The sequence below is a fragment of the Schistocerca americana genome, chromosome 11 (genome assembly GCF_021461395.2).
Source record: "Schistocerca americana isolate TAMUIC-IGC-003095 chromosome 11, iqSchAmer2.1, whole genome shotgun sequence".
NCBI lineage: Eukaryota > Metazoa > Arthropoda > Insecta > Orthoptera > Acrididae > Schistocerca > Schistocerca americana.
Window position 1 is genome coordinate 13,518,341 of NC_060129.1, and position 23,705 is coordinate 13,542,045.

The 23,705-nt window shown below is 46.2% G+C and overlaps 1 protein-coding gene across 1 annotated transcript; it reads left to right on the top strand.

The window, feature by feature from the left end:
• The first annotated feature begins 1,212 nt into the window (after positions 1 to 1,212).
• On the top strand, positions 1,213 to 22,672 carry LOC124553926 (poly [ADP-ribose] polymerase tankyrase-1-like). The gene is made up of 3 exons (XM_047127948.1): positions 1,213 to 1,778; positions 12,906 to 13,031; positions 22,174 to 22,672. Exons 1-3 carry the CDS (start codon positions 1,213 to 1,215, stop codon positions 22,670 to 22,672), a joined length of 1,191 nt encoding a protein of 396 aa, XP_046983904.1.
• Positions 22,673 to 23,705: the final 1,033 nt, after the last annotated feature.

Genomic DNA, 23,705 nt, shown 5'->3' on the forward strand with positions numbered 1-23,705 from the left:
TGGAGTTCGCTTTCGTCGCCTCCTTCAGCACCTTGATTTTTCACTCCCTGCAACCTTTAGAGTGGGCGAGAGCCAAACGCCACCTTGGCTCCAGGCTCAGGTTCGCGTTCACCTTGACCTCAGCTCGCTCCCAAAGGAGGTTACCCCCACTTTGGTATACTGCTCCCGTTTTATCGAACTTCGTTCAAAGTTAATTAATATGATCCTTATTTATGCAGATAGCACTAAGACCGATGACGGTGTCGGGTGTTCTTTTATTGTCGGGGCACACAGTGTCAAATACCGGCTCCGTGGCCATTGTTCGGTCTTCACAGCTGAGCTATTTGCTCTCTACCTGGCTGTTCTTTACATCTGCTGCCACTGACATTCTGCTTATGTCATCTGCTCAGATTCCCTGAGCGCCATCCAGAGCCTCAGTGATCTGTATCCGGTTCACCCTTTTGTGCACCGGATCCAACGCCCTCTTCAGTAGCTGTTGGACGACGGTTCTCATGTTACCTTTATGTGGGTTCCTACCTGTGTCGGTAACCCTGGGAACGAAGCTGCAGATGCCGTGGCCAAGGCTGTGGTCCTCCAGCCTCGGACAGCTTCTTGTTGTGTCCCTTCATGGGATTGTAGCAGGGTCATTTGTCAGCGCATTTTACCGCTGTGGCATGCCAATTTGGCTGCGCTTACGCTCTTCTCGGCGGGAGGAGGTCGTTTTGGCCCAGTTACGAATTGGACACTGCCGGTTCAGCCATCGCCATCTGCTGATGGCTGTGCCGGCGCCGTTCTGCCCATGTGGGGAATTGCTGACGGTATGCCACACTTTAACGTCCTGTCCGAATTTTAATACACTGCCCGTTGATCTTGGCCTGCCGTGTACTCTGGATGCCATTTTAGCGGATGACCCAGGAGCAGCTGCTCGCGTTCTTCGTTTTATCCACTTGACAAACCTGTCTAGAGAGATTTGATTCTGCTGTTTTTTTAATCCTATGCCTGTCAATGTCTTTTATCGTGTTTTCCATTTTAATTGCTGTTTTAACCTAGTGCCTCGCTGTGCATTCCTAATGTAGTCTGGGCGCTGATGACCATTGTAGTTGTGCGCCCTAAAACCACAAAAAAAATACAAAAAATTAGCAGCTGCTGTACTGGTCTGCACGTGCGTCATACAAGTGTGGAGGGTGCCGTGTAAGGTGGGCTCGGTGGCGCAGTGTTTCAGGACCTTCCGCCATGTCGGCAGCTGCTGAGGTTCAGAGGACGGCGGCCGTGGACCTGGGCGCCCTGCTGGACGCGGGCGACGGCGCGGTCGTGACTCTGGTGGCGGGAGGGACGCGGCTGGCGGCGCACCGCGCGGTCCTGGCCGCCAGGAGCCCCGTGTTCCGAGCCATGTTCCAGCACGACACGCTGGAGGCCAGCTGCGGCGAGGTCAGAATCGCGGACGTGGGGGGCCCGGTGCTGAGGCAGCTGCTGTCTTACATGTACACCCTGCAGGCACCCCAGCTGACCGACACGGCCCGGGAGCTGTTGATGGCAGCCGACAAATACGGAATGTCCGCGCTGAAGGCCGCCTGCGAACAGCAGGTGGCGGCGCAGCTGGAGGTGGAGACGGCGGCGGCTGCAGCTGTGCTGGCGGTGAGGCACTCGTGCCCCAGCCTAACTGCAGCCACCGTCCAGTTCATAAGGGCCCACGACTACAAAGCAATGGCGACGCAGGGCTGGGCAGACGCCGTGCTCGAGTACCCAAAAGACATCGTCGAAGTGAGTCGGCTGCTTGGTGAGCCACCAGCAGAAGCCAGGTGAGCCCGGGGCAAGACGTTATTCTGTCTTTAACAATAATGTGTGTGTGTGTGTGTGTGTGTGTGTGTGTGTGTGTGTGTGTGTGTTGTGACTGTCTCTCCTTACAGCTCACAATGCTGTCATTGGTCTGTCATGACTGGTTTATCAAAGCTCCATATTCAGCTCTTTTTGTTAGCAGTTATGTTAAGTAAACAAATCATTGAGGGGATAATTTCACTGGTTAAGGAATCTGTCTACATTTGATTAGTTCTCTTATAAAGCATGTGTAGAGCCCACTAATCTAGATTTTAGCATCAAGTCATTGAACAAAACTACTAAATTGTGATCTGCATCCGTATCTGCTTCTGTGTACACCTTACAGTCCAGTATCTGATTTCTGAATCTCTGCCTGAAGATGATGGTATGTAACTGAAATCTTCACATATCTCGCATCCTTTTCCAAGTGTACCACCACCTCTTGTGTGTCTCAAAGAGAGTATTTGCTATTGCTAGCTGAGGTTTATTGTACATCTCAACTAGTCTTTCTTCTCTCTCATTCCTAGTACCAGGTCTGTCTTCTCCTGTAACCCTTTCTTTTACTCTTTCCCCTACAACTGCTTTTTTGCCCCCCCCCCCCCCGACTATTAAATATTTATCTCCCTTTACGTACTGGATTAAGTGTTGAGTATCATATAGTTTCTCTACATCTTCATTGTCAACTTGTGATGTCGGCATGTATACCTGAACTCTCGCTGCCTGTGCTGCTGTTGGTTTCCTGTCGATTCTGTTGTGAAGAACCCTGTCACCGACCTGTTCACAGTAGCTCGCTGTCTGCCCTAGCTTCCTACTCATAATGAATCCTACTCCTGTTCCGCCATTTTCTGCTGCTGTTGATATTAACCCATTCTCTTCTGGCCAGAAGTCCTTGCCTTCTTTCCATTTCACTTCAGTGACCACCACCGCATCCAGATCGAGCTTTAGCATTTCCCTTTTGTTATTGTCTGGCTTTCCTATTGCATTCAAACTCCTTACGTTCCACGTCTTGACTCATATAATGTCATCCTTTTGTTGGTCATTCAATCTTTTTCTCGTGGTCACGGCAGTCTCCCCAGGTATCCAAATAGGCACTAGTCAGGAATCTCTTGCCAAGATCATCATGATACTTTTGTCAGTTACCGGCCACATCTCCTGTTGATGCACTTCATGTGTCTAATGCAGTGGTTTCCATTGTCTTCCCTCATTCCTTTTATCATTGCTGATTCATCTGCCTTAAGTGGAAGCTTCCAAACCCAATGGCAAGAGTGTCCTGAACCTGTCTGCTGCTCCACCCACTTTTGACAAAGCTGTTGACTGGGGGGTCTCAAGATTCTTTCATGAGTACTTGCTTGGTGAGCACGGGGTGCCAAGCTAGTGCAGTCTTTCTTCTTTCCAGGGCTGCATTTCCTTGCCCTTACCCTCCTTTCCTCTCCTTGCTCCTTTGCCCCCTCCTCTCCCTCTCTTGGAGTCCTTGCTTATGTTGGCCCCGCTATCCTCCTGGTTATGTTGGTTTTGTAATTTGGCTTTGCTGCATAATCACCTCATCCTTTTGGCATTCCCTGGTCCCCCTCCGGGGATTGGCCTCCATTACTAAATTTGTATTGCGTCGTGTGAGCCATTTGGGTACGAGCACCTTACCTAGTGTCTCCGACGTTTGCCCTCCTAGTTCATTCCACCTGCTCTTTCACGTCGTCGTCTGATGCTAGGGTACATAGCCAGCACGGTAGCCAGACGGTGTGGTTGGGTCACTATGTACCCTTTTCGTTGAGCCCCCTGAACACACAGGGATCACACTTCTGATATCTGTGCTGTGACCACCTCAGGTAAGGCTAGCAGTGGTAGCTTGTCATCCTGGTGCATTCGATCTCCCAGCAATGGCTGCTGTGCCAGACGGCCCTTGCTGTGGCTGGGTGGCGCACGTGAGGAGAGCCCCTGATTGGAGTGGGTGATATCAGGGCGGACACCGCATACGGATCCAGAACTCAGGCCATTCTTTTGCGGCCGTCTCTCCCCGTGGAACTGATTCTTTTAGTGCTGCTTCTCCTGCACCTTCGGCCTTCCCTCCCGTGGCTACACCCTTGGAGGAGCGTCAGGCCCATCGGCTAGGGGTGAAACCTTTTTCCCGCTATCTGGTTTGCACCAGGACTGACGAGGATACTTTCAGCAATGCCAAACCTATATTTTTGTGGAACACATTGAAGATAAGTTTGGGGAAGTGGACTCCCTGAACAAGGTGCGGTCGGGTTTGTTGCTGATCAAAACCACATCAGCTGCCCAGTCTGCAGCCCTTCGTGCCTGTAACCATCTTGGCACAATTCCTGTGTCCATTACCCTCCCCTCCCCCCACCAGTCTCTATATATGGTACAAGGTGTGATTTTTCACAGGGACTTCATCCTTCAAACTGATGAGGAACTTCGGAACAATCTTGAACGACGGGGTGTTCACTTTGTTCGGCATGTTCAGAAGGGTCCGAAGGACAATCACATTGATACTGGTGCCTTTGTCCTGGCCTTTGAAGGGGATACCCTCCCTGAGAAAGTAAAGATTATTGGTTATTGATGTGGCATAAAGATTATTCTTTATTGATTTGGCGTGAAGCCGTACATACCACCTCCTACGAGGTGTTTTAAGTACTTGTGTTTTGGACACGTCTTCCTGCTGTTTGCAGGCCCCTCTCTGTGGTGACTGAATGTCCGCTCCATGAGGGGAGTTCGTGTGTTCCCCCTCCTGTGTGTACTGTCATGGCAATCATTTGCCACGTTCACCAGATTGCCCAGTATATGAGAAGGAAAAGAAGATATAGGAGTATAAGTTCGTTGATCGTTTAACTGACACTGAGGCTCGTAAGAAGTAAGCATGTCTTCACCCAGTGTCCATGACGCTAGTTGTGCTTTAGTTCTATTTTCACCCCTTCCTCACCCGTCCTCACCCTTCCTCACCCTTCCATACCCCAGTCCTGAATCCCCCCCCTCCCCCCCCCTCCCTTGTGGCTCCCACACCTCTGTGCACTGTTCCCCTCTCTCCAGCCAGAGAAGTGTCCCACTTCTTCGGTGTCTGCTGCTCAAGGGCGCCCCTCCTGGGATATCCCTTCCAGGCCAAAATTATGCTGCCATGCAACCAATGCTGCCACGCGATGACTGCGAAAACCACAGTCTGTGGGGCCCCCAGGTTGCCCGATCTCTTTCTGTTCCCGATCTTGTTGCAGCTGGCTCCTTTATGCCACTCAGCTCTCCTCGGTCTCAAACAGAAAAGAAGAAGAAACCTAAGTCCCAGGACAAGGAGCCTCTGGTGTCTCCAGAGGTCCCATCCTTGGCTTCGCAACCCGATTCTGACTTGTTGTTCATGGATGTCACCCCCTCCTTGTCGGTGACAGTTGGTGACTGGCTTTAGCCTGTTCAACCCCCATTTGAATCCTTGTTCTGTGGTTATCCAATGGAATTGTAATGGGTATTACAATTACTTACCGGAGTGGAAATCCGTTATTTCGTCTTACTCTGCAGCTTGTTTGGTTCTACAGGAATATAATTTTACTGATGATCACTCACAAACCCTCTCTAGGTTCCGTGTTTTCTGTTGAAATTGGGTTGGCCCCGTGCGGGCCACTGGTGGCATTTGTACATTGGGCCGTACAGACGTTGCTAGCACGTGGATTCCTCTTCAAACTATATTGGAAGCGGTTGCTGTTAAAGTCCACCTGGACGGTTTGCAATCTTTATCCCCCCCACTGACAGAACACCTACACCTGCTGGCATAACAGCCCTTCTTCTGCAACTTGTTCCTCCCTTCCTCCTTCTCGGGGATTTTAATGCTCACCATCCCTTTGGGGCAGTGCATTTCCATCTAGACGAGGTCTTCTCATAGACTAGTTTCTTGCAGACCACGACTTGTGCCTTCTTAATGATGGCTCCCCTATTCATTTCAGTGCCAGTCATGGTACCTTTTCTGCCATCGATCTTTCTCTTTCTTCTCCCTCCCTCTTCCCTTCATTACACTGGTCGCCACACGACGACCTTTGTGATTGTGAGCATTTCCCATTGATTCTTTCACTCCCTTCCCGCACACCGATGGGCAGGCTACCTCATTGGTCTTTCCAACGCGCCTTTTGGCATCTATACACTGCACAGGTTGTGTTTTCTCCCTCTTTGTCAGGTTGTACTGATGACGTCCTACATGAAGAGTGACGCGATTGTTTGCACTGCTAGTTTTGCTGTACCTCGCTCATCTGGACCATTTCGCCGCCAGCAAGTCCCGTGGTGAAGTACGGCCATTGCCATTGCCATTCGTGATTGGCATCGAGCTTTGCAACACCTTAAGAGGCACCCTTCAGTTGCCAACCTTATTACCTTCAAACGCCTTCGTGCTAAAGCTCGTTACTTAATCAAACAGAGCAAACGGATGTGTTGGGAATGCTTTGTTTCTTCCCTCGCTCCTACTGTCCCTACGTCACGGGTATGGGCTATACTTCGCTCTCTCCAAGGTTGCCACTGGCAGTCCACCCTCACAGATGGTCTTCGTACGGACCCGCTGATTCTCGCGGAACATTTGGCGACCCATTTTGCAACAGCATCATCATCATCAACAACCTCCTAACCGGCATCTTTCCTGCACCAGAAACAGTGGTCCGAAGCTTCCACCTTAAATTTTACCCGTTGTCAGTCAGAATCTTACAACGAACCTTTTATGAATGGGAATCTCTTTTCACATTTTCTTCTTCTCATGATACAGCTCCTGGCTCACTCAATTCATAACTAACTGCTTCAACATCTCAGTGCTCTACAACGGCAACATCTTGTCCAGTTTTTAACCGTATTTGGCTCCAGGGTGACTTCCTTCTCAGTGGAGGGATAGCATCATGGTTTTGTTTGTCGTAAGCTATTGTCCAATTATTCTGACAAATGTTGTTTGCAAGTTATTTGAACTGGTGGTAGCCCGTCGGCTCAATTGGGTCCTTGAATCTCAGAATCTATTGTCACGTTACCAGTGTGGCTTCTGAGAGGGACGGTCTCCGATCGATCATTTACTTATTAAGCTTGGAATCGCCAGTTCGACAGTCTTTTTCCCAGCACCGCCATTTGGTTGCAGTATTTTTTGACCTTTGCAAGGCTCATGACACGGCTTGATGCCATTACGTCTTCCTTACACTTAATCAGTGGAGTCCACCCCCCCCCCTCCCCCCCCCCCCCCCCCCACGATTTTTATCCGCCAGTTCCTGTTCTACCGATCGTTCAGGGTTTGGGTTGGTACTGTTCTTAATTCTCCATGGACCCAGGAGACTGGCATCTCACAGGGTTCTGTATTGAGTGTACTTCTTTTCCTCATTGCTATCAATGGACTTGTGGCCTCTGTCAGTCCTTAGGTCGCCCTTGCTCTGTATGTGGATGATTTCTGCATTTGGGCTTGTTCCTCTTCAATGGCCTCTGCAGAGCAGCAGTTCCAGGGAGCTATACGGCATGCCTCTGCATGGACCCTCTCACCCAGGTTTCAATTCTCTCCTTTAAAATTGTGGGTGGTACACTTCTGTCGCCGTAGTACGATCCACCCTGATCCAGAGCTCTACCTCGATGCACAACGATTACCTGTGGTCCCACAGTTTCGTTTCCCAGGTCATCTTTTTGACAACTAGCTCACTTGGCTGCCTCATATCAGACTTCTGAAGGATGTTTCCGTAAACTCAGTCCTTCACCTTCACTTCCTTGACCACAACTCTTGGGGTGCAGACAGCTCCATCCTTATCCGCCTTTATCGTGCTTTAGTGCTGTCTTGCTTGGACTATGTCGTCAAGTTGGGCTGTCTCGCTTGGACTATGTCATCAAGTTGGGCTGTCTCGCTTGGACTATGTCGTGAAGTTGGGCTGTCTCGCTTGGACTATGTCGTCAAGTTGGGCTGTCTCGCTTGGACTATGTCGTCAAGTTTATGGTTTGGCTGCTCCTTCCACACTGCACCTGCAGGATCCGGTCACCATTGCAGTATCCGTGTGGCCACTATTGCCTTCCCTACTAGCCCTGTTGATAGTCTCCTGGTTGAAGCTGGGATCCCCTCCCCCTTTCTGTTTGGTGGTCCCAGCTTCTGGTTTTTTATGCAATCGCTGTCTGTTCCTCTCCCACTCATCCTTCCTTTTCTTTCCTGTTCCTAGCCCATGGATGTCACTCATCTGATTCCCACTCTCGGGCGGGTTTACCGGTTGGGATCCCCCTTGCGTCTCTCCGTGATTTTCAGCTTCCTTCTGTGTCCTGTTTTCCATGCTCCCTTCCCACCACCCCCTCTTGGTTATTTCTTCTTCCCCAAATTCGGATGGATCTCCGCTGAGGTCCAAAAGAGTCCATTCCCCCCATGGTGTTCCGTTGGTTTTTCTGCCAAATTTTATGGGAGTTTCGGGATGTTGTTTTTTACACCGATGGCTCTAAATTTGTTGACCGTGTGGGATATGCTTTCATGTCCTCTGTTCGCACGGAAAATCATCTGCTGCCACCTACATGTGGGGTGTTTACTGTGGAATTGATGGCAATTTCCCAGGCCCTTACTTTTATTAAACAGTCCCAGCACAACCGCATTTTGTTATGTACGGTCTCAATGAGTGGCCTTGTGGCTGTTGACCAGAGTTTTTCCCGCCATCCCTTGGTCTCGGCCATCCATGACCATCTCTCTGATCTTCACTGTGCTGCTTGTTCCATTGACTTCCTTAAGGTCTCTGGTGATGTGGGTATCCCAGGTAATGAGCTTGCTGATTGTTTGGCTGGGGGAGCAGTCACTCCCCCCCCCCCCCCCCCAGTTCTCTGTAACTCCTCCTGCAGTGGATTTACGGTTTCACATCAAATCCAACTTCGCACAATCATGGGCCAACTCTTGGGTGGCTACCTCCGTGTCTAATAAACTTCGTGCGATTAAGGTGACACCTGGCCCGTGGCGTTCTTCCTTCCGCCTCTCTCAAAAGGACTCAACCACACTGTGTTGTCTCTGCATCGGCCATACCAGGCTGACCTCACACGGTTTTCTTTTGCGTAATGAGCCACCCTCACTTTGTGGTCGTTGAGCCCGTAACCCACATTTTGGTGGAATGCCCTCTTCTTTTGTACTAAGTACAGATTTCCCCGTGCTTTACCTTTAACCTTGGATGAGGATTTCTGGATAGTCGAACTGGTTCTCTGTTTCCACTGGGAAAGTGGTTTTTATTCTCAATTTTAAGGTTTTTAATCCCCCTTTGGCGTTAGGGCATGGCAGTGAGGGTTGGGGTATCTCCCACTGTAAGCTGTGTTTGGAATTCCCGTTTCACCTCCTTGGCCAAGATCCTCTTTTTTTCCCCTTTTTACTCTGTTTCACTTTTTAGAATTTGTTAGTCTCCTTTTGCCATATGCACTTCTACATTCTAGCGGTTGAATGCTTTCAAATAGCAGGTAGTCTTGACCCTGCTGCTTCAGACGTGGGATACTTCCTGCCTCTAGCATAGCCATGGGGTCGCTCTCTTGCTGACAGCACTCATTTTATTTTTACTGTTGACGACACGACTGCTGTTTTACGTTTTTAGCCTTCTCCCTTTTATCGTTCTGACTGTCATGAGATGTCAAACTGTCTGAATGGACCACATTTGAAACAAGGGACTGATGACCTTGCTGTTTGGTCCCTTCAACCCCAATCAACCAGTAACCATCCAGTCAGATATCCAGTACAGAAGATGTGAGCGGAGACAGTAATTCAGTCAGCACAGTACCGTGGTCACACACAATGCTGGGCCTGACAATCACAATCTCGTCTCTGTTCCAGGTATGGTGTGCTCTAGTTCTCACTGTACTTGATGCTGGAGGGGCAGGTGTCAAATGTCTACCCTTCTGCCAGGGCTGCAATTCTCTCCGGCATTACCGGAGACCACTCCAGTGAATCACATCAGTTTCCTTGCACTAGGGTGTGGCAGATTATATTTCCTATCTGTCTATTTGAGTCTCCAGCATGTTCCACACCGTCAATATTGGTGTGACGATTAGATCCAAGTATTATTTGTTACCCTCTGTCTCTCAGATTCATATGCTTCATATTAAGACTTTCTTTTCTTTTTGGAGTTTCTTGAATGTGTTACACTACTGGTAACTCAACAATTTAGAAACATTGTTCGTGAAACAATATTGCCTAGCCTGTGTAATCCATTTTTTCTTCTAGCGGTAGCCTGTACTGGAATCTTCTGTCTGTTTTGTCCAGCTTAATTTAACATGAAAATTGATGTTTGAGGAAGAAGTACATCACCTCTGCTATCAAGAGACATTACATGCATATATGGTTCTGTCTGCTTTAGTCAGAAGCAAATTTTGAAACAACTCTTTTGTAAGTTTTACAGTATAGCTGTTGTAATTCCTGGCCATCATCTCCTTCATTCCCTCAGGCGTCAAAAAATACTGTATGTTAGTTATCCACTGTTGATCTAAATGGCAGTTTATCAAACAACTCCTGTGTATCTGTGACAAGCTTCATGTGTTTTTCATTGTACGAGGGTCGTTCAATAAGCAATGCCTAAAAATTTTTAAAAATGCCATTATTATACATAGACAGATGTCCTTGTTGGTGCCTCCCATTTGATGTTTTTTGTTTGCCATTGCAGTTTCGAACCATTCTGGCAGATGGCAGAGCAGTAGTACAGCGTCAAAATGGCGTCTGCATATGAGATCCATTACAAGCAGCATGCTGTTATTGAGTTTTTGTGCGCAAGAAAAGAAACCGTGGTGAACATCCATAAACGTTTGTGTGCAGTGCGTGGCAATGCTGCGGTTGATAGCACAGTTGGGCAACGGGTGGTGAAAGTTGCGCGCTCAGGAAATGCAGAAACAAGCTCCACGATCAGCCACACTTGGGACGTCCTGCTGCAGCCGCTGCTCCAGACATGCTTATTTATTTAGCGTATGGCATTTAGACACAATTGTTATTACAATCAATATGCAAAATTGTAATAATTTGGCATTAGATATTCTTACAGTTATTACAATAGTTATACAGAATTATACAAAATTACACATAATACACATGTTACAGTAGTTACACGAAGTTATAGTAGTTTGGAAGTAATTACAAACATCTAATGAGTTAATATATGCAATTGATTCTGGAGTCGCCATCAGGAAATCTTCTGGAGTCCCATCATAGGCTGTCCTGGGGCAGTCTTCTATTATGTGCTGAATAGTTTGATTTTCTCCACATTGACATAGCGGCGATTCTGTCATGCCCCACTGGTAGAGGGAATAGGCGCATCTGCCATGTTTAGTTCTAATTCTGTTTAAAGTTGCCCAGGTTTTGCGTGATAAGTCAAAACCTGGAGGCTTCTGGGAGATACATGGAAGTTTGCTGATGTTCTTTAAGGACCATTCTTGGTGCCAGGCGCTGGTTATGTTGAATTCTTCCTCTGTTGCAGACGTGGCTATTGCGGTTCTGATGGGTGACCTTCTGGAGCGTAGGCGGCTTTGGGTGGCATCTTCAAAATTCTCATGGATGGGTAGATTCCGATTGCTCATTATCTTTTTGTACTCTCTTATAAGAGCGTTTGTGTGGCGTAGGTTAGGGGGTGGTATGTGGCTTAGTACTGGGAGCCATTCCACGGGTGTAGTCTTTATTACACCAGCGATCATTCTCATTGTGTTATTGAGCTGTGCATCGATTCTATGGGTGTGGGAGCTGTTTAGCCATACCGGCGCACAATATTCGGCAGCTGAGAAGACGAGACTTAAGGCTGATGTCCGTAACGTAGTAGCTGCCGCTCCCCATGTCGTTCCACAGAGCTTCTGTATAATGTTATTCCTTGTTTTTGGTTTCTCTGCTGTTTTCATTAGGTGACCTTTGAAAGAGAGTGTTCTATCGAGGGTCACACACTCTCTTTCAAAGGTCACCTAATGAAAACAGCAGAGAAACTAAAAACAAGGGTGTAAAGCTAGCTCGCCTCCACGTGGTGCACCCCGGGTAACACTAAATGAGCTAGCACATAATGGCAGTCGGACAAACCGTGAAAGGTTCTCCTGACTATGCAAGTAGACACAAAAAATGTCCTCCTAAGGATATGCCAACAAGGAAACTTGGACCTACGGTCCGAATCTGCCATCTCAACATAGAGAGCATAAGCTATTCTAAGTGCCAATACTTATCCAGACACGCTGAATCGTGCAGATGCCATTATTCGTGCCGACCGGTGCATCAAAACTTGACAATTGGCTCTACAGTTGTCGGTCAGCATTGGAAGTGCGTCTGCAATGATCAGGGATCTCGGCTATTCAGATAGCGGTGCTCGCGATGGATTCGATTTACGCTCACTGCGGGCTACACGAGTCAAAGAAGGGCCATTTCATCTGAACTATTAGAGCGTTTCGAGACCGACGGAGACGCCTTTCTCTAACGGATTGTTACGGGGGACGAAAGCTGGGAGCACCACTTTGTGGCAGAAACAAAAAGGCAGTCCATGCAGTGGCGTCAACCTTATTAGTGACAAAACAAGACATTAGAGACAAACCCCTCTGCCAGAAAAGTCACGGTGACAGTCTTCTGGGATTGTGATGGCGTCATTTCTGTGGATGTGATGCCAAGAGGGTCAACCATCAATTCAGGGCCATATGAGAAGACTCGAACACGAGAACCGTTACCGACGTGTTCAATCGGACAAGAATCCATCAGAAATCTCGCTCTAATATGATAATGCACGCTACAGTCCGGACCTGGCACCCTCGCACTTCCATCTCTCTGGGCCGCTTAAAGATTTTCTACGGAGAACAGACTTTGAAGAGGATGAGTGTGTCAGTCTTACAGTGGACACGAGCAAGACGTGTCGATGTATATCACCAAATTCTGACTCTTAACAATAAATACATTATGGGGAAAAAAGTGGGGCATTACTTAATGAACGACCCTCGTAAGTTCACAGAACTTGACCGATTGTTTCCCCTATTTCCCCCCCCCCCTCCCCTGTTACTGATATTCAGCTTCCATACATTAGGTTCCAAATAATCTCAGAAGCAAGTCACAGCTAGCTGACTTGAACTGCTTCCAAAACTCTGCCCGGCAGTCGTGCTGTCAGTGCAGCACAGTCGCTGTCCCCTACGTTCGGGCTGTGGTTTGCGCCCCACTCTGAACAGCCGCCCCCTGTTTGCAGCGCGGGCCGTGGCTCCAGCAGGCCCAGCCCTGCCACTCGGCCACTCGGCGACCCCGGACGCTCTCCTGCCGTGGCTGCCCGCCACACTCCGCCGCCACCAGACGACGCGGCCGTCTCTCGCCTCCGGTGAGTGCTGCCGGCCTGAACACTCAGTGCCGCGTCAACCAAATATTACACTAAAAACATCTAATTTAAGCATTCTTGAAATTTTCCATAAAGCTTAGCTTACAGTTGTCAGGAAAAATTATTTCTTCGTTTTATATGTGTATTTAATGTACCTGCTGCTCTTGATGGTGTTAATGTATCTTAGAAATTAGTTCCGAAGGAAGTGGGTTCGGAGCCACGGTGTCAGTGCACTGTTATTCAATGAAACCTACATGTCACATGAGTGAGTATACAACTGTTTGGAAGTTCTCACAGGGAACCTCTTGAGAGCGAGATCACAAATTCAGTCTTCAGTGAGGCTCATTGGATAGTATTAATAGTTGTGATGGGGGAAAAATATTAGCTGCTAATGTTTCACCATCTTCATGAGGAGGGCTACAGAAAGTGAGTGTCCAAGAGGTACAGATATAAACCTCCTATGAGACACACGTATTACACATAACAAAATAGACATCGTTGACGTTAGAAAAATGTTCAGGACAGATAATTAACTTGAACCACAAGCACCAAATGAAAAACAGCGCGTCCCAGTGGTCACAAAGGTTCGCACCATCGAGATCGAAGGTGAACACTGTCGTAGACCTTAAACCGTGAAACTGGTCTTCCTTCGAGGTGCACGTTCAGATAATGCGATAATACGTTTTATAGGCACAGAACAAACAAAACATCTAGAGGCAAAATCTTCCAATGATACAAATTACAATATTGCACTCCTTTCAGGAGGGATAGTTTACTCTGAGGGAGTATCATTTCTGTACGCAGACCAGGAACGATCAAAAGAAACTTGCTTTAACCAGTCATTGGTCAGAAGCAGTGCTCATACTGCATTTGTAGTTCTCTTATGCCTATTTTCCTGCTCTCGTTTGCTTTGAGGTAACTACTACCTACTGCCCTTGCAAGATGGCGCACACGAGAAACAATCGTAGGGGGCAGAGCACCTCCAGCTTGTCGCAGCACAACAAATAGATTTCCAACAAATTTACCGACTAGATTAACATTCGACATGGTTGTGTACTGCTGTGTTAAGGCATTGATATTACGAGAGTGAATTTTCACTCTGCAGAGGAGTGTGCAGAATTTGGAAGGTAGGAGACGAGGTAATGGCGGAAGTAAAGCTGTCAGGACAGGGTGCGAGTATTTGAAATTTCGTTACCTGATTTTTTTCAGTTTTATAGCACTGTTTCAAACTATGCCAGTAGTATAGGCTTTGATATGGGACACCACATGTTTTTGACTTGAAAATATTTCGACATATTTTTGACTTGAAAATATTTCGACATATTTTTGACTTGAAAATATTTCGACATATTTTTGACTTGAAAATATTTCGACATATTTTTGACTTGAAAATATTTCGACATATTTTTGACTTGAAAATATTTCGACATATTTTTGACTTGAAAATATTTCGACATATTTTTGACTTGAAAATATTTCGACATATTTTTGACTCGAAAATATTTCGACATATTTTTGACTTGAAAATATTTCGACATATTTTTGACTTGAAAATATTTCGACATTTTTTGACTTGAAAATATTTCGACATGTTTTTGACTTGAAAATATTTCGACGTGTTTTTGACTTGAAAATATTTCGACGTGTTTTTGACTTGAAAATATTTCGACGTGTTTTTGACTTGAAAATATTTCGACGTGTTTTTGACTTGAAAATATTTCGACGTGTTTTTGACTTGAAAATATTTCGACGTGTTTTTTTCTGAAAAAATTGGATCATTGGACGTTACTATTCTTTCAATCTGATCAAGTAGGTGTGAATCGTTGAATTTAAATTCCTTTTCGATGAAATTGATTGATTAAAATAGTTTTCAGCAACTATTTTCATTTCATCTCATTGCTTGAAATCGGGCAATTTTCTTACTGCATTTGTATAGCCTTTTTAACAGCTTTCATTACTTACTCGGGATTACCTTTCTTAGAGTCTTTGATTGTAACGATATCAGCTGTCTGCCAAACGTTATTTCCTTAACAATACTGTACGATCACAGGATTGGGTCTCGAGCGGTAGCTTCTTTTCTTTCACTGAAGTGAACAGTTCTTTTTTGAGCAGAAATATTTGGCCTAGTTTTCCTGTTTTCGTGGAGCCGCGCCGTTTTTCTTCTTCGAAAACCTCTGTAGAGAATTGAATGTGCCGAATTGCTTCCAAACGTTCCTTTTCTGAGTTCACCAAGTCCAGTAGGCTTTTCTTTGTATGTGCTACAGAGTAACCTTTGACCCTACTTTTCCTTACTATTTTTTTCAGTTCACGAGAAGTTTTCGGAGAAAAGTCTCCGTAGTTAAACAAACCACTATCATTTGCTGCTGAGGAAACTCATTCTATAGCTTCAACAAGTGCTGCTTTCTTCATTTTGTACAAACCTTTGATTGTGAAGTCTTATGCAAGGGCTCTTAATTCCTTAAGTTTTATTTTCTTTAACCTTTAAGTTTTTTTCTTCATTTGGCTCATCTAAGGACCACGCACCAGTTTCAGTGCCTCCTTTGTTGTTCTTTCTTTTTCCTTTAGTATTCTTTCATCTTTTAACACTACATATCCTTTTTCTATCCTGGGACCATTTTGACATGTCTTTTTCTCCCTCTTGCCTTGGAATCCTTCAATTTTTTACGCTTCCCTCTTGAAACTCTCTTTCTGTTTCATCTTTCTCACTCATGTTGTTTCTTTCCATATCTTTCCTAACTTCTTGAGTCCAGGCTATTGTTGACTTCTTGTCCCAAAGATATCTAAAAATCTGTTTGGTTAACCTCTTGCTGTTCATTTTGTGTAAGTGTCCAAAAAACAGCAATTGCCTCTTTTGTAGTGTTCCATTTTTTCAATGCTACGATAAACTTCTTCATTGCTTCTTGATTTCCATACCTCTGTATTTTTTGGTGGCCCAAATATTTTTCGAATTTCTTTCTAGGACTTCAGTTTTGCATAACTCGTAGTTCAGTACTAAACATTAATTTCCATAAAGAAACTCTGGTTTTTCTACTGTGTTGTAGTGCTGTGTCTTCAAATTTTTAGACAGGCATCTTTTGGTGCAGATATTCCTTGTTATTTCACAAGTGCAAATATTTAAATTTATTTACCATCTTTATCTGGCCAATATCTGTTGCTATGGATTCCAGAGCATTTTTTATATTTGTCATAAATTTTATTTGTCTAAGATATTCAACCTGCTTTGTTGGCTATTTCTTCTAAGAGACTGATTTGTATTCCAACATTTGTTAGATTTTCAGAAAGAATGGCAAAATCATTCGCAAATGCTGAACAGTGAATTTCAATACCTTTGTTTTTAGTTCCCAGTCTGACTGGTGATAGCTTCTGCTCTTTCAGTTTTTGTTTCCACTCTCTTACTAGTTTTATTCTTTTCTCTAGTGCACAGTTAAGAGGAGTGGAGACAAGCCATTACCTTTCCTTCCACCTGTTTTTATGCCGAATGCCTTCGATATAGCACCCCAAAAATTTACTTTTGATGTGGTGTTTGCAAACGTTTCAACGAATAAGGTTTGCTAATTTAGATTTGATGCCAGATTCTCTGTTCATTTATCAAGTGTTTCGCTATAAACCGAGTGAAATGCATTTTTAAAATACATAAATATTACAACTATATCTTTGGACTTTGTAAATCTATGACGAATTATGGACTGTAGGTTGAAAATCTGTTCTCAGCAAAATCTGCAGTTTCTAAAACCAGTCATACTTTACCAAATGGTTACCAAGTGTTGCTCCTTCCATGTTTAATAGTATTGTTGAAAATTTTGTTACACATTATATATTTTTTTAATCCGTGTTTCTGCTAATTCAGTTTTCGTGACACAGTTTGTGCGCACGAACCGCTGCAAAGCATTCCCTGTTGTAATCTGTGGCACACTAAGAGAAGCAGGATGTGGCGGCGTTGTCAGCAGCTGCTCTCTTCCGTCAACAGATGTCGCCGAGGTTTGCGCCGTGTAAATTACTGCAGTACGTGTTCTGCTTTACTCGTTACGGAAATGCATTGCGAGTGTAAGATTCGTTTACCACATTGATACAACAATGTGCCGAATTACGAGGACTATGAAACGCTGAAAGGCACACTTAAGATATATAAAGGTTACAAGAATGTCAATGGCTGTGACGTTGACGATATCGAATTCTGTTAAATTCTTACGGTTTATCGACGATAAAAATCACAGTAAACGTGAGACTTTAAAATTTCTCCTTAAATATATTTGCAAAGTACGATTAAAAGCTTGTTAAACAAGCGAAGAAAACAGGACGTTTGAACAACTGAAAAGTTAGTTCAAAGAGTGGAAGACGAAGCCGATATTAGAATACGAGGAGTATAAGAAAGGCGTCCAGCCTGTGACGGATAAACTGAATGCTTTAGAGAAAGAAGTTACTGGTGCTATAGCGAAAAATCGAGAGGTTGAAAGAGCTAGTTCCTTAGGAAGGGAATTATGACAATGTGTGTCCTATTCCGCCTACAACTGAGGAATAACCTTTTGAAAGAAGTTTATTAGTGGATGATGATCCGATCACGCGAAAGACACGTAAGAGGCTTGAGCCCTCGTTGTAGCAAATTGAGGAAGAAGACCGGGAGGACATGAAGGCTGTTAGAAACTAAACAACACATTATGTTGGGCTGAAAGTATCAAAATGCTCGGGTGGTGTCGTCGTACAGTATTTGGCTTAAGATTTGACAGTCGAAAGCACTACATGGGCGGTTCCGAACTAACGTTTAACAATGACACCATTTCTGTCAAAGGTAGCAGTTTTCAGTGCCAGCAATGAATTCATGAAACTGCTAACCCGAAAAAAACGTAGCATTCGAAGACTACACGCCTGATGACCGTGAAGCATATAGAACTATGCTGAAGGAAACTAATGCAATATTTCACCACTATGATGCAAATACGAATAAACCCAAGTCAAACCGCAGTGAAAAGTACATCATCATTATTCCGATGTAGCAGTCGTTTGTCTTGTGTAGTAATTCTACATCAGTGGCCAGTCACCAGTCAATAGCAAAAGAACCTGTTGAGTATATAGAATTCATTCTAGAAACATCCCCCAGGCTGTGGCTAAGCCATGTCTCCGCAATATCCTTCTGCAAGGTTCGCAGGAGAGCTTCTGTGAAGTTTGGAAGGTAGGAGACGAGGTACTGGCGGAATTAAAGCTGTGGGGGTGGGTCGTGAGTCGTGCTTGGGTAGCTCAGTCGGTAGAGCACTTGCCCGCGAAAGGCATAGGTCCCGAGTTCGAGTCTCGGTCCGGCACACAATTTTAATCTGCCAGCAACTTTCTGTTGAGTATGTTTGGATGAATGACCTCAGATCTAATCGACTAGGTGATGGTGGTTCACGGTGAAGAGAACGCAGCTGGTAGGTCGCTGGGGTTTGCAGAAATGAAAGAACAGGGAAGCGGGCATGAAGTGTTCCGGAGAAACCCGATGTGTGACTAAAGCGGACGATGGACCCATCAGGCGCCTTTCATTGTGCCACCTGCGTGCAGGTAGCATTTTTAGCGAAGTGTTTATCGGTATGCCTGAACGTCCAACGTTCTGCTTTAAATTTTTGCTCTAAAGGGGATAGGCAGGGTGCTAGCTCAGGGTGTATACGACCCGGGAGATCCGCGAAAAACCCGGGAATTTTTTGATCTGTCAGGAAACCGGGAATTGTTTAGAATTGCGGGAAGTTTTCGTTGTTTTAGTTTTCAGTTAAATTTTTGTCATTTTGATTGGTGAGAAATAATTCTCTCATCCTGCTACTGCAGAGTAATACTGCAGCAACAAAACATGAACGACAGAAAAGAAACGAAAATAAAAGTTTGGTTGCGAAGGAAATGCGCCACATACAACAACAAAACACAGTGCTCATACAAGCTTCTGTCAAAAGCAAAGTATGTCGAAGGCTTTAGGAAGACTGTGCAGTGCTCGATAGCAACAAATTGCTTCCGATGAGCGTCACGTGACGACTGTTTGAATTGGATTCGTCTGAACAGTTGCGGGCTGCCTCTCGCGCATGCGCAGTTGAGTGGCGTGGCGTGGCGCGTGAGCAGTCCCTGCTCCCTGTTGTGGTTACAGAAGTGTGGCTGGGAGCCGCCGTCTGCCGTCGCCGCCCTTGGGAAATGCGGTGGATCCGGGGCTGGTGCAGAGAGCAGCCCGAGCTGTGGTGGGCGGCTGGGTCGCCTCCACGTGGCCTGTGTATACCTTCAGCGGTTTTACTGTCTCCTCCTCGTTTATTGCTCTCACGTTAAATTAAAACAAAACTGATTTTTGTGACAGGGAGCTATCAACTGAGTTAAAATACGTTCGCATAATCAAGGAAGGCTAAAGTATGTTAAGAGTTTCAGATTTTATTTCCACCTCTCTGACAGTCAAGAAGTAATCGCTTTGCAGAAGAATCAAGTTATTTTTCAAGGTTCGCTAAAGAGATTGGGCTTTTAATAATCTTTTCCGCTCAGGCAGTCAATTTATTTGAAACAAAGTGTTTAATTTCACACTATTGCCTAGTTTCAACTGTTCGCTGCGCATCAAGTGCACTTATGGCATTATGGCATAATAAAGAACCAAACATGATGTAATGCAGTACTGGTGCTGCAAGGAAATTTACATCGGAATCTCGACTTGGGAATGCGCGCTTTAAGGCGAATTGTGCATTTGAGTGTGGTGCACGAAATCCCGATGCTCTTGTTCCTTTCGTGACATAATGTAAGATCTTTCAGAGTGTTTCACACGTAGGAACATGAGGGCCTCCTGCGTCATCGTAGCTGCGCAAGCGCGGTGACTCCTTCCACCTGGCGCTCTCTGTCAGCTGCTCAAACGAACCTCATATTTCTAGCAGGTCGCGGGAAAATACTGCGAATGGTGGTTCGAGAAGCGTTACATTCAAAGCAAATTTCCTTTTACGCGAGGTGGATTGTGTGCGAGAATGTACGATGAATTTATTAAATCACAAAGCGTTTGACTCTCATTTAAAAATAACTCTTTGAGGAGGACCATTTAGAAGGATTTCCAGTCCATAAGATCAGACATTTATCGCGTTATTAAAAATTTTACTGACACGTTTGTGTGATGTGTTGAAGTGTAACACGCGGAAACAAGATCAAGATTATATGTGCAAGCTTCTCTTGCAGCTTATTAATCTTTGAGACAAACATTATATGTGAACGCTGTGTATATTGATTTAAATTGTAAACTTTTCTTATTTGTGTGTTGGCGCTACTTACGAGTGATGTTTGCTGTTGGCTGACTACATCGCGTGTCGTGTGCTGTCATCACCTGCAGAGATCACGTGACTTGAGCTATGGCTGGCTTACAGAAGCTCACCGCAATCTCGATTTCAATGCATTGGAAAGTAACATGCGGTGTTTGGTGGAATCCGAATTTATACCTCCATAATAGGAACATATGGACGACATCAGAGGTCTTGCAAAACGTTTTTTTTTCCCCGCTTAGTTTCGTTTTCTAATGTGGCGGGAAATTGTACGTCGGTATAACAGTCAGAGAATTGTTGAGTTCTACAATGGCGAGGAAGAGTATAGTGTCGCTTAACACGGAAAAAGTGTATTTTGAGCCGGGAGAAAGTCTATTTTTAACCGAGAAGCCGAGGAAAAATGCGTGAACTTTTTCCCCTTGTGCACGTATACACGGTGTATAGGTTGTTGATGTACAGAACATGTAATAATAAGTCGATAGTTCCACAACTCTAGAACCAGCAGTATATTTACAATGTGCAGCCGATATTTTTATAGGCAGTAGTGTCCCGATATTTTGCCCGCCGATACACACTTTTTTCAAGAAATCGAGTGTCGATATTGACATTTTAATTAGTATCGATGTATTGGACACTCCATATTTTTAAAAATATCGACATCCTGGTGTAGCGCCGACTGCCGTTCCGCAGCCGAAGTCTGTCAACTGCGGCCGTGCGGCCATCAGAGAAGACGGCGGCAGCCCTTGCAGGCGAGCCAGCCGAGTACAGGGGGCAGCCCGGCCGACGCTCGGCCCTCCCTGCAGCTCGCGTGCGCCACGCCGCAGCCGCCTGCGTCTGCAGACACGGCTGTCGCACGGCTCAGCCTAACATTCGACCTGGTCTCTGCTCGAAGGCACGCGGTTGCTTCTTCATGGGGAAACACCTGGTCTCAGGTCGAAATTACAAACTACTCGCAATTGTACGTAGACGGAATACACTTTACTTAAATACTTTGAGCACATACTGAAATGTGTCGGACAGTCGCTGACAGGCGGTAGGGGGCGTCGCTTGTGAGGGTCGCCTGCCCTGGACGCGGTACAGTGTGTCCGTCAAGTCGTGCGCCCTCTCCGCTCCGCAGTGCTGTCCCGGCGACCCAGTCTGGCCACACAGCCTGGCGCCGCTCACTCCCACCTCAGCGACTGCCCTGTCCAGAAAAACACGACATTACGGAGTAAATTGCACTAACACGGGAACAGGAATCAAATGTAAGCGTTCCCGTATCTCTTAGAAATATAAAAGTGGGTGCCTGTTCGTGTGAATGCGTGTTCGTGTACAACTTCATCCACAATTGGCGCATACATTCCGTCCGATACGGTTTTTAAACAAAACATAGTGCAGCTGTACTGGACAATTTAAGCCTTTCCTTCGATGTGGTCTGGCCTGTGTTGCGATCTACGTTTTGTTAACAGACGAGGAAGTTGTATTTCTGTACTCAGAGATGCCATTAGTTACCTATGTTTTCTTCCCGAGTGTCGGGAGGGATTGCTCCACACACAAGTAACCATTAGAGGTGTGTTTCTCTGAAGCTCAAAGATCGGTTACCAGCAGGATGCTGAGGTCACAGGAGGTGACTCCTCAGAGTGAATTAGGAGAAAAAGTTAAAACAGCTGGTAATGAGATGGAGCGCACCAATTTTTAACGGGAAGCGGCTGCAGATTTCGATAGTGGGATACTGGTATGTGTCTGTCATACGCTGGTTGATCTGTATCGTAGAGGGAAGATTTCTACATTTGTAACTCATGGCTAGGCAGAAGTGTATTGAGGGCTGCTGGAAGTTTCGCGTCTGTGATGGTTTCTTTCATTCGGTGTGTGTGTGTGTGTGTGTGTGTGTGTGTGTGTGTAGTAGAGTGAGAGAGTGTCGGTGTTTTGTGCAGGAGCCTCTCTCAACAGGAGAGAGGGAGGAGGCTGATAGAGGCGGCCAGGCAGGGCGCGGCGGAGCAGCTGCGCGAGTTACTGGCGGCGGGGGCGGACGTGGGGGCGAGGGAGGAGCAGTGGGGGAGCAGCTGGACCGCCCTGCACCTGGCAGCAGGCAGGGGTCACGTGGCGGCGGCCAGCTGCCTCGTCGGCGCCGGCGCGGAGGTCGACGCCAGGGCGACCTCGGATCAGTGGACGCCCCTGCACTGGGCTGCATTCAATGGCCACGCTGGTGTGGTGCGGCTGCTGGTCGGCGCCTCTGCTGACCCCAACGCCAGGGATCAATGGGGGCTGACGCCGCTGCACAGGGCGGCACTGTGGGGTCACGCAGAGGCGGCGGCTGAGCTCCTCCTGGCGGGGGCGGACAGGGGGGCCCGGGATGAGCGTGGCAGGACCCCCCTGGACCTCGCCAGGCAGGAGGGAAACCAGGAGCTGGTGGATATGCTGACACAACGCTGACATACGGCATTCAGGAAGCACAAGCAGTTACACCATATGCGTTGGTCTTTCAAATAAAGAATACAAAAAATCAATCCTTTGTTCATTTATTTGTACATACCATTTTGTGCTGCGTATGACAACTCTGGTAACACCGGGACAACGACGAGAGATACCTGTAAACTAACGTGAGGAGCCCTTCAGTCTGTAAAATACTTCACGATCAGTTTTTGCAAAAGCTGAGTAACAACTGATAAACACTGCACTATTACTAAGCACCACCTGTCTCTCTCAAGATAACGTCAGCACTCAATCTCTTTGAAGACACGAATGGCGCAATACTGTTGGTTGTCTACCACATCATGCAGCTGCACTAACGTTCGTTGTTCGGACCAGACCACTGCATTACCCCATTACTGGAAACTATATGCTGCTAGCGTGCCTCGTGCTATGTTACACCAGCATAAACTGCACCATACTCAGATTACTGGCACACAAGTCGTTCAGTCAGAATGTGTCTTCAGTTGCGATCTCACGCCGAGTTCACTTATGTATCTGCAGTACGCAAATACTTGCCGCCTTTAATTGCAGCCTCACATTGGTAGCAAGTGTTACACCACATACCAGGCAACACTGCACACGGAATGAGTCACACATCAGGCAGATTCGTAGAGGTGACACTATGACGAAAACTAAAATAAATAAAATTCTCTACTTTGGCCCACTAATCGAGCAAGTGCTTCCAACTGCTGGTGAGATTCTAATGAGCGACTTGCTGTTACGTTAATTCAAATGTAGATCTGACTCTCGATGTAAATTACACACTTTCCCATACTGTCGCCATCTGTACATGAGCGTGTCGTTATTTCCTAACTTTCGTCACCTGAGTCTACGACGTTTAATAAAAATGACGGAACGAGCAGCGGGGATGTCAAAAACAAAACGCACTACGACAACTAACTTTTAAAACACGGTTCCTGTGACAGCAGTGCTGCACTGGAGCGAATACCTGGTGGGGGAAGAGATACATGTCCAGTGTGCACAGAGGGGGTTC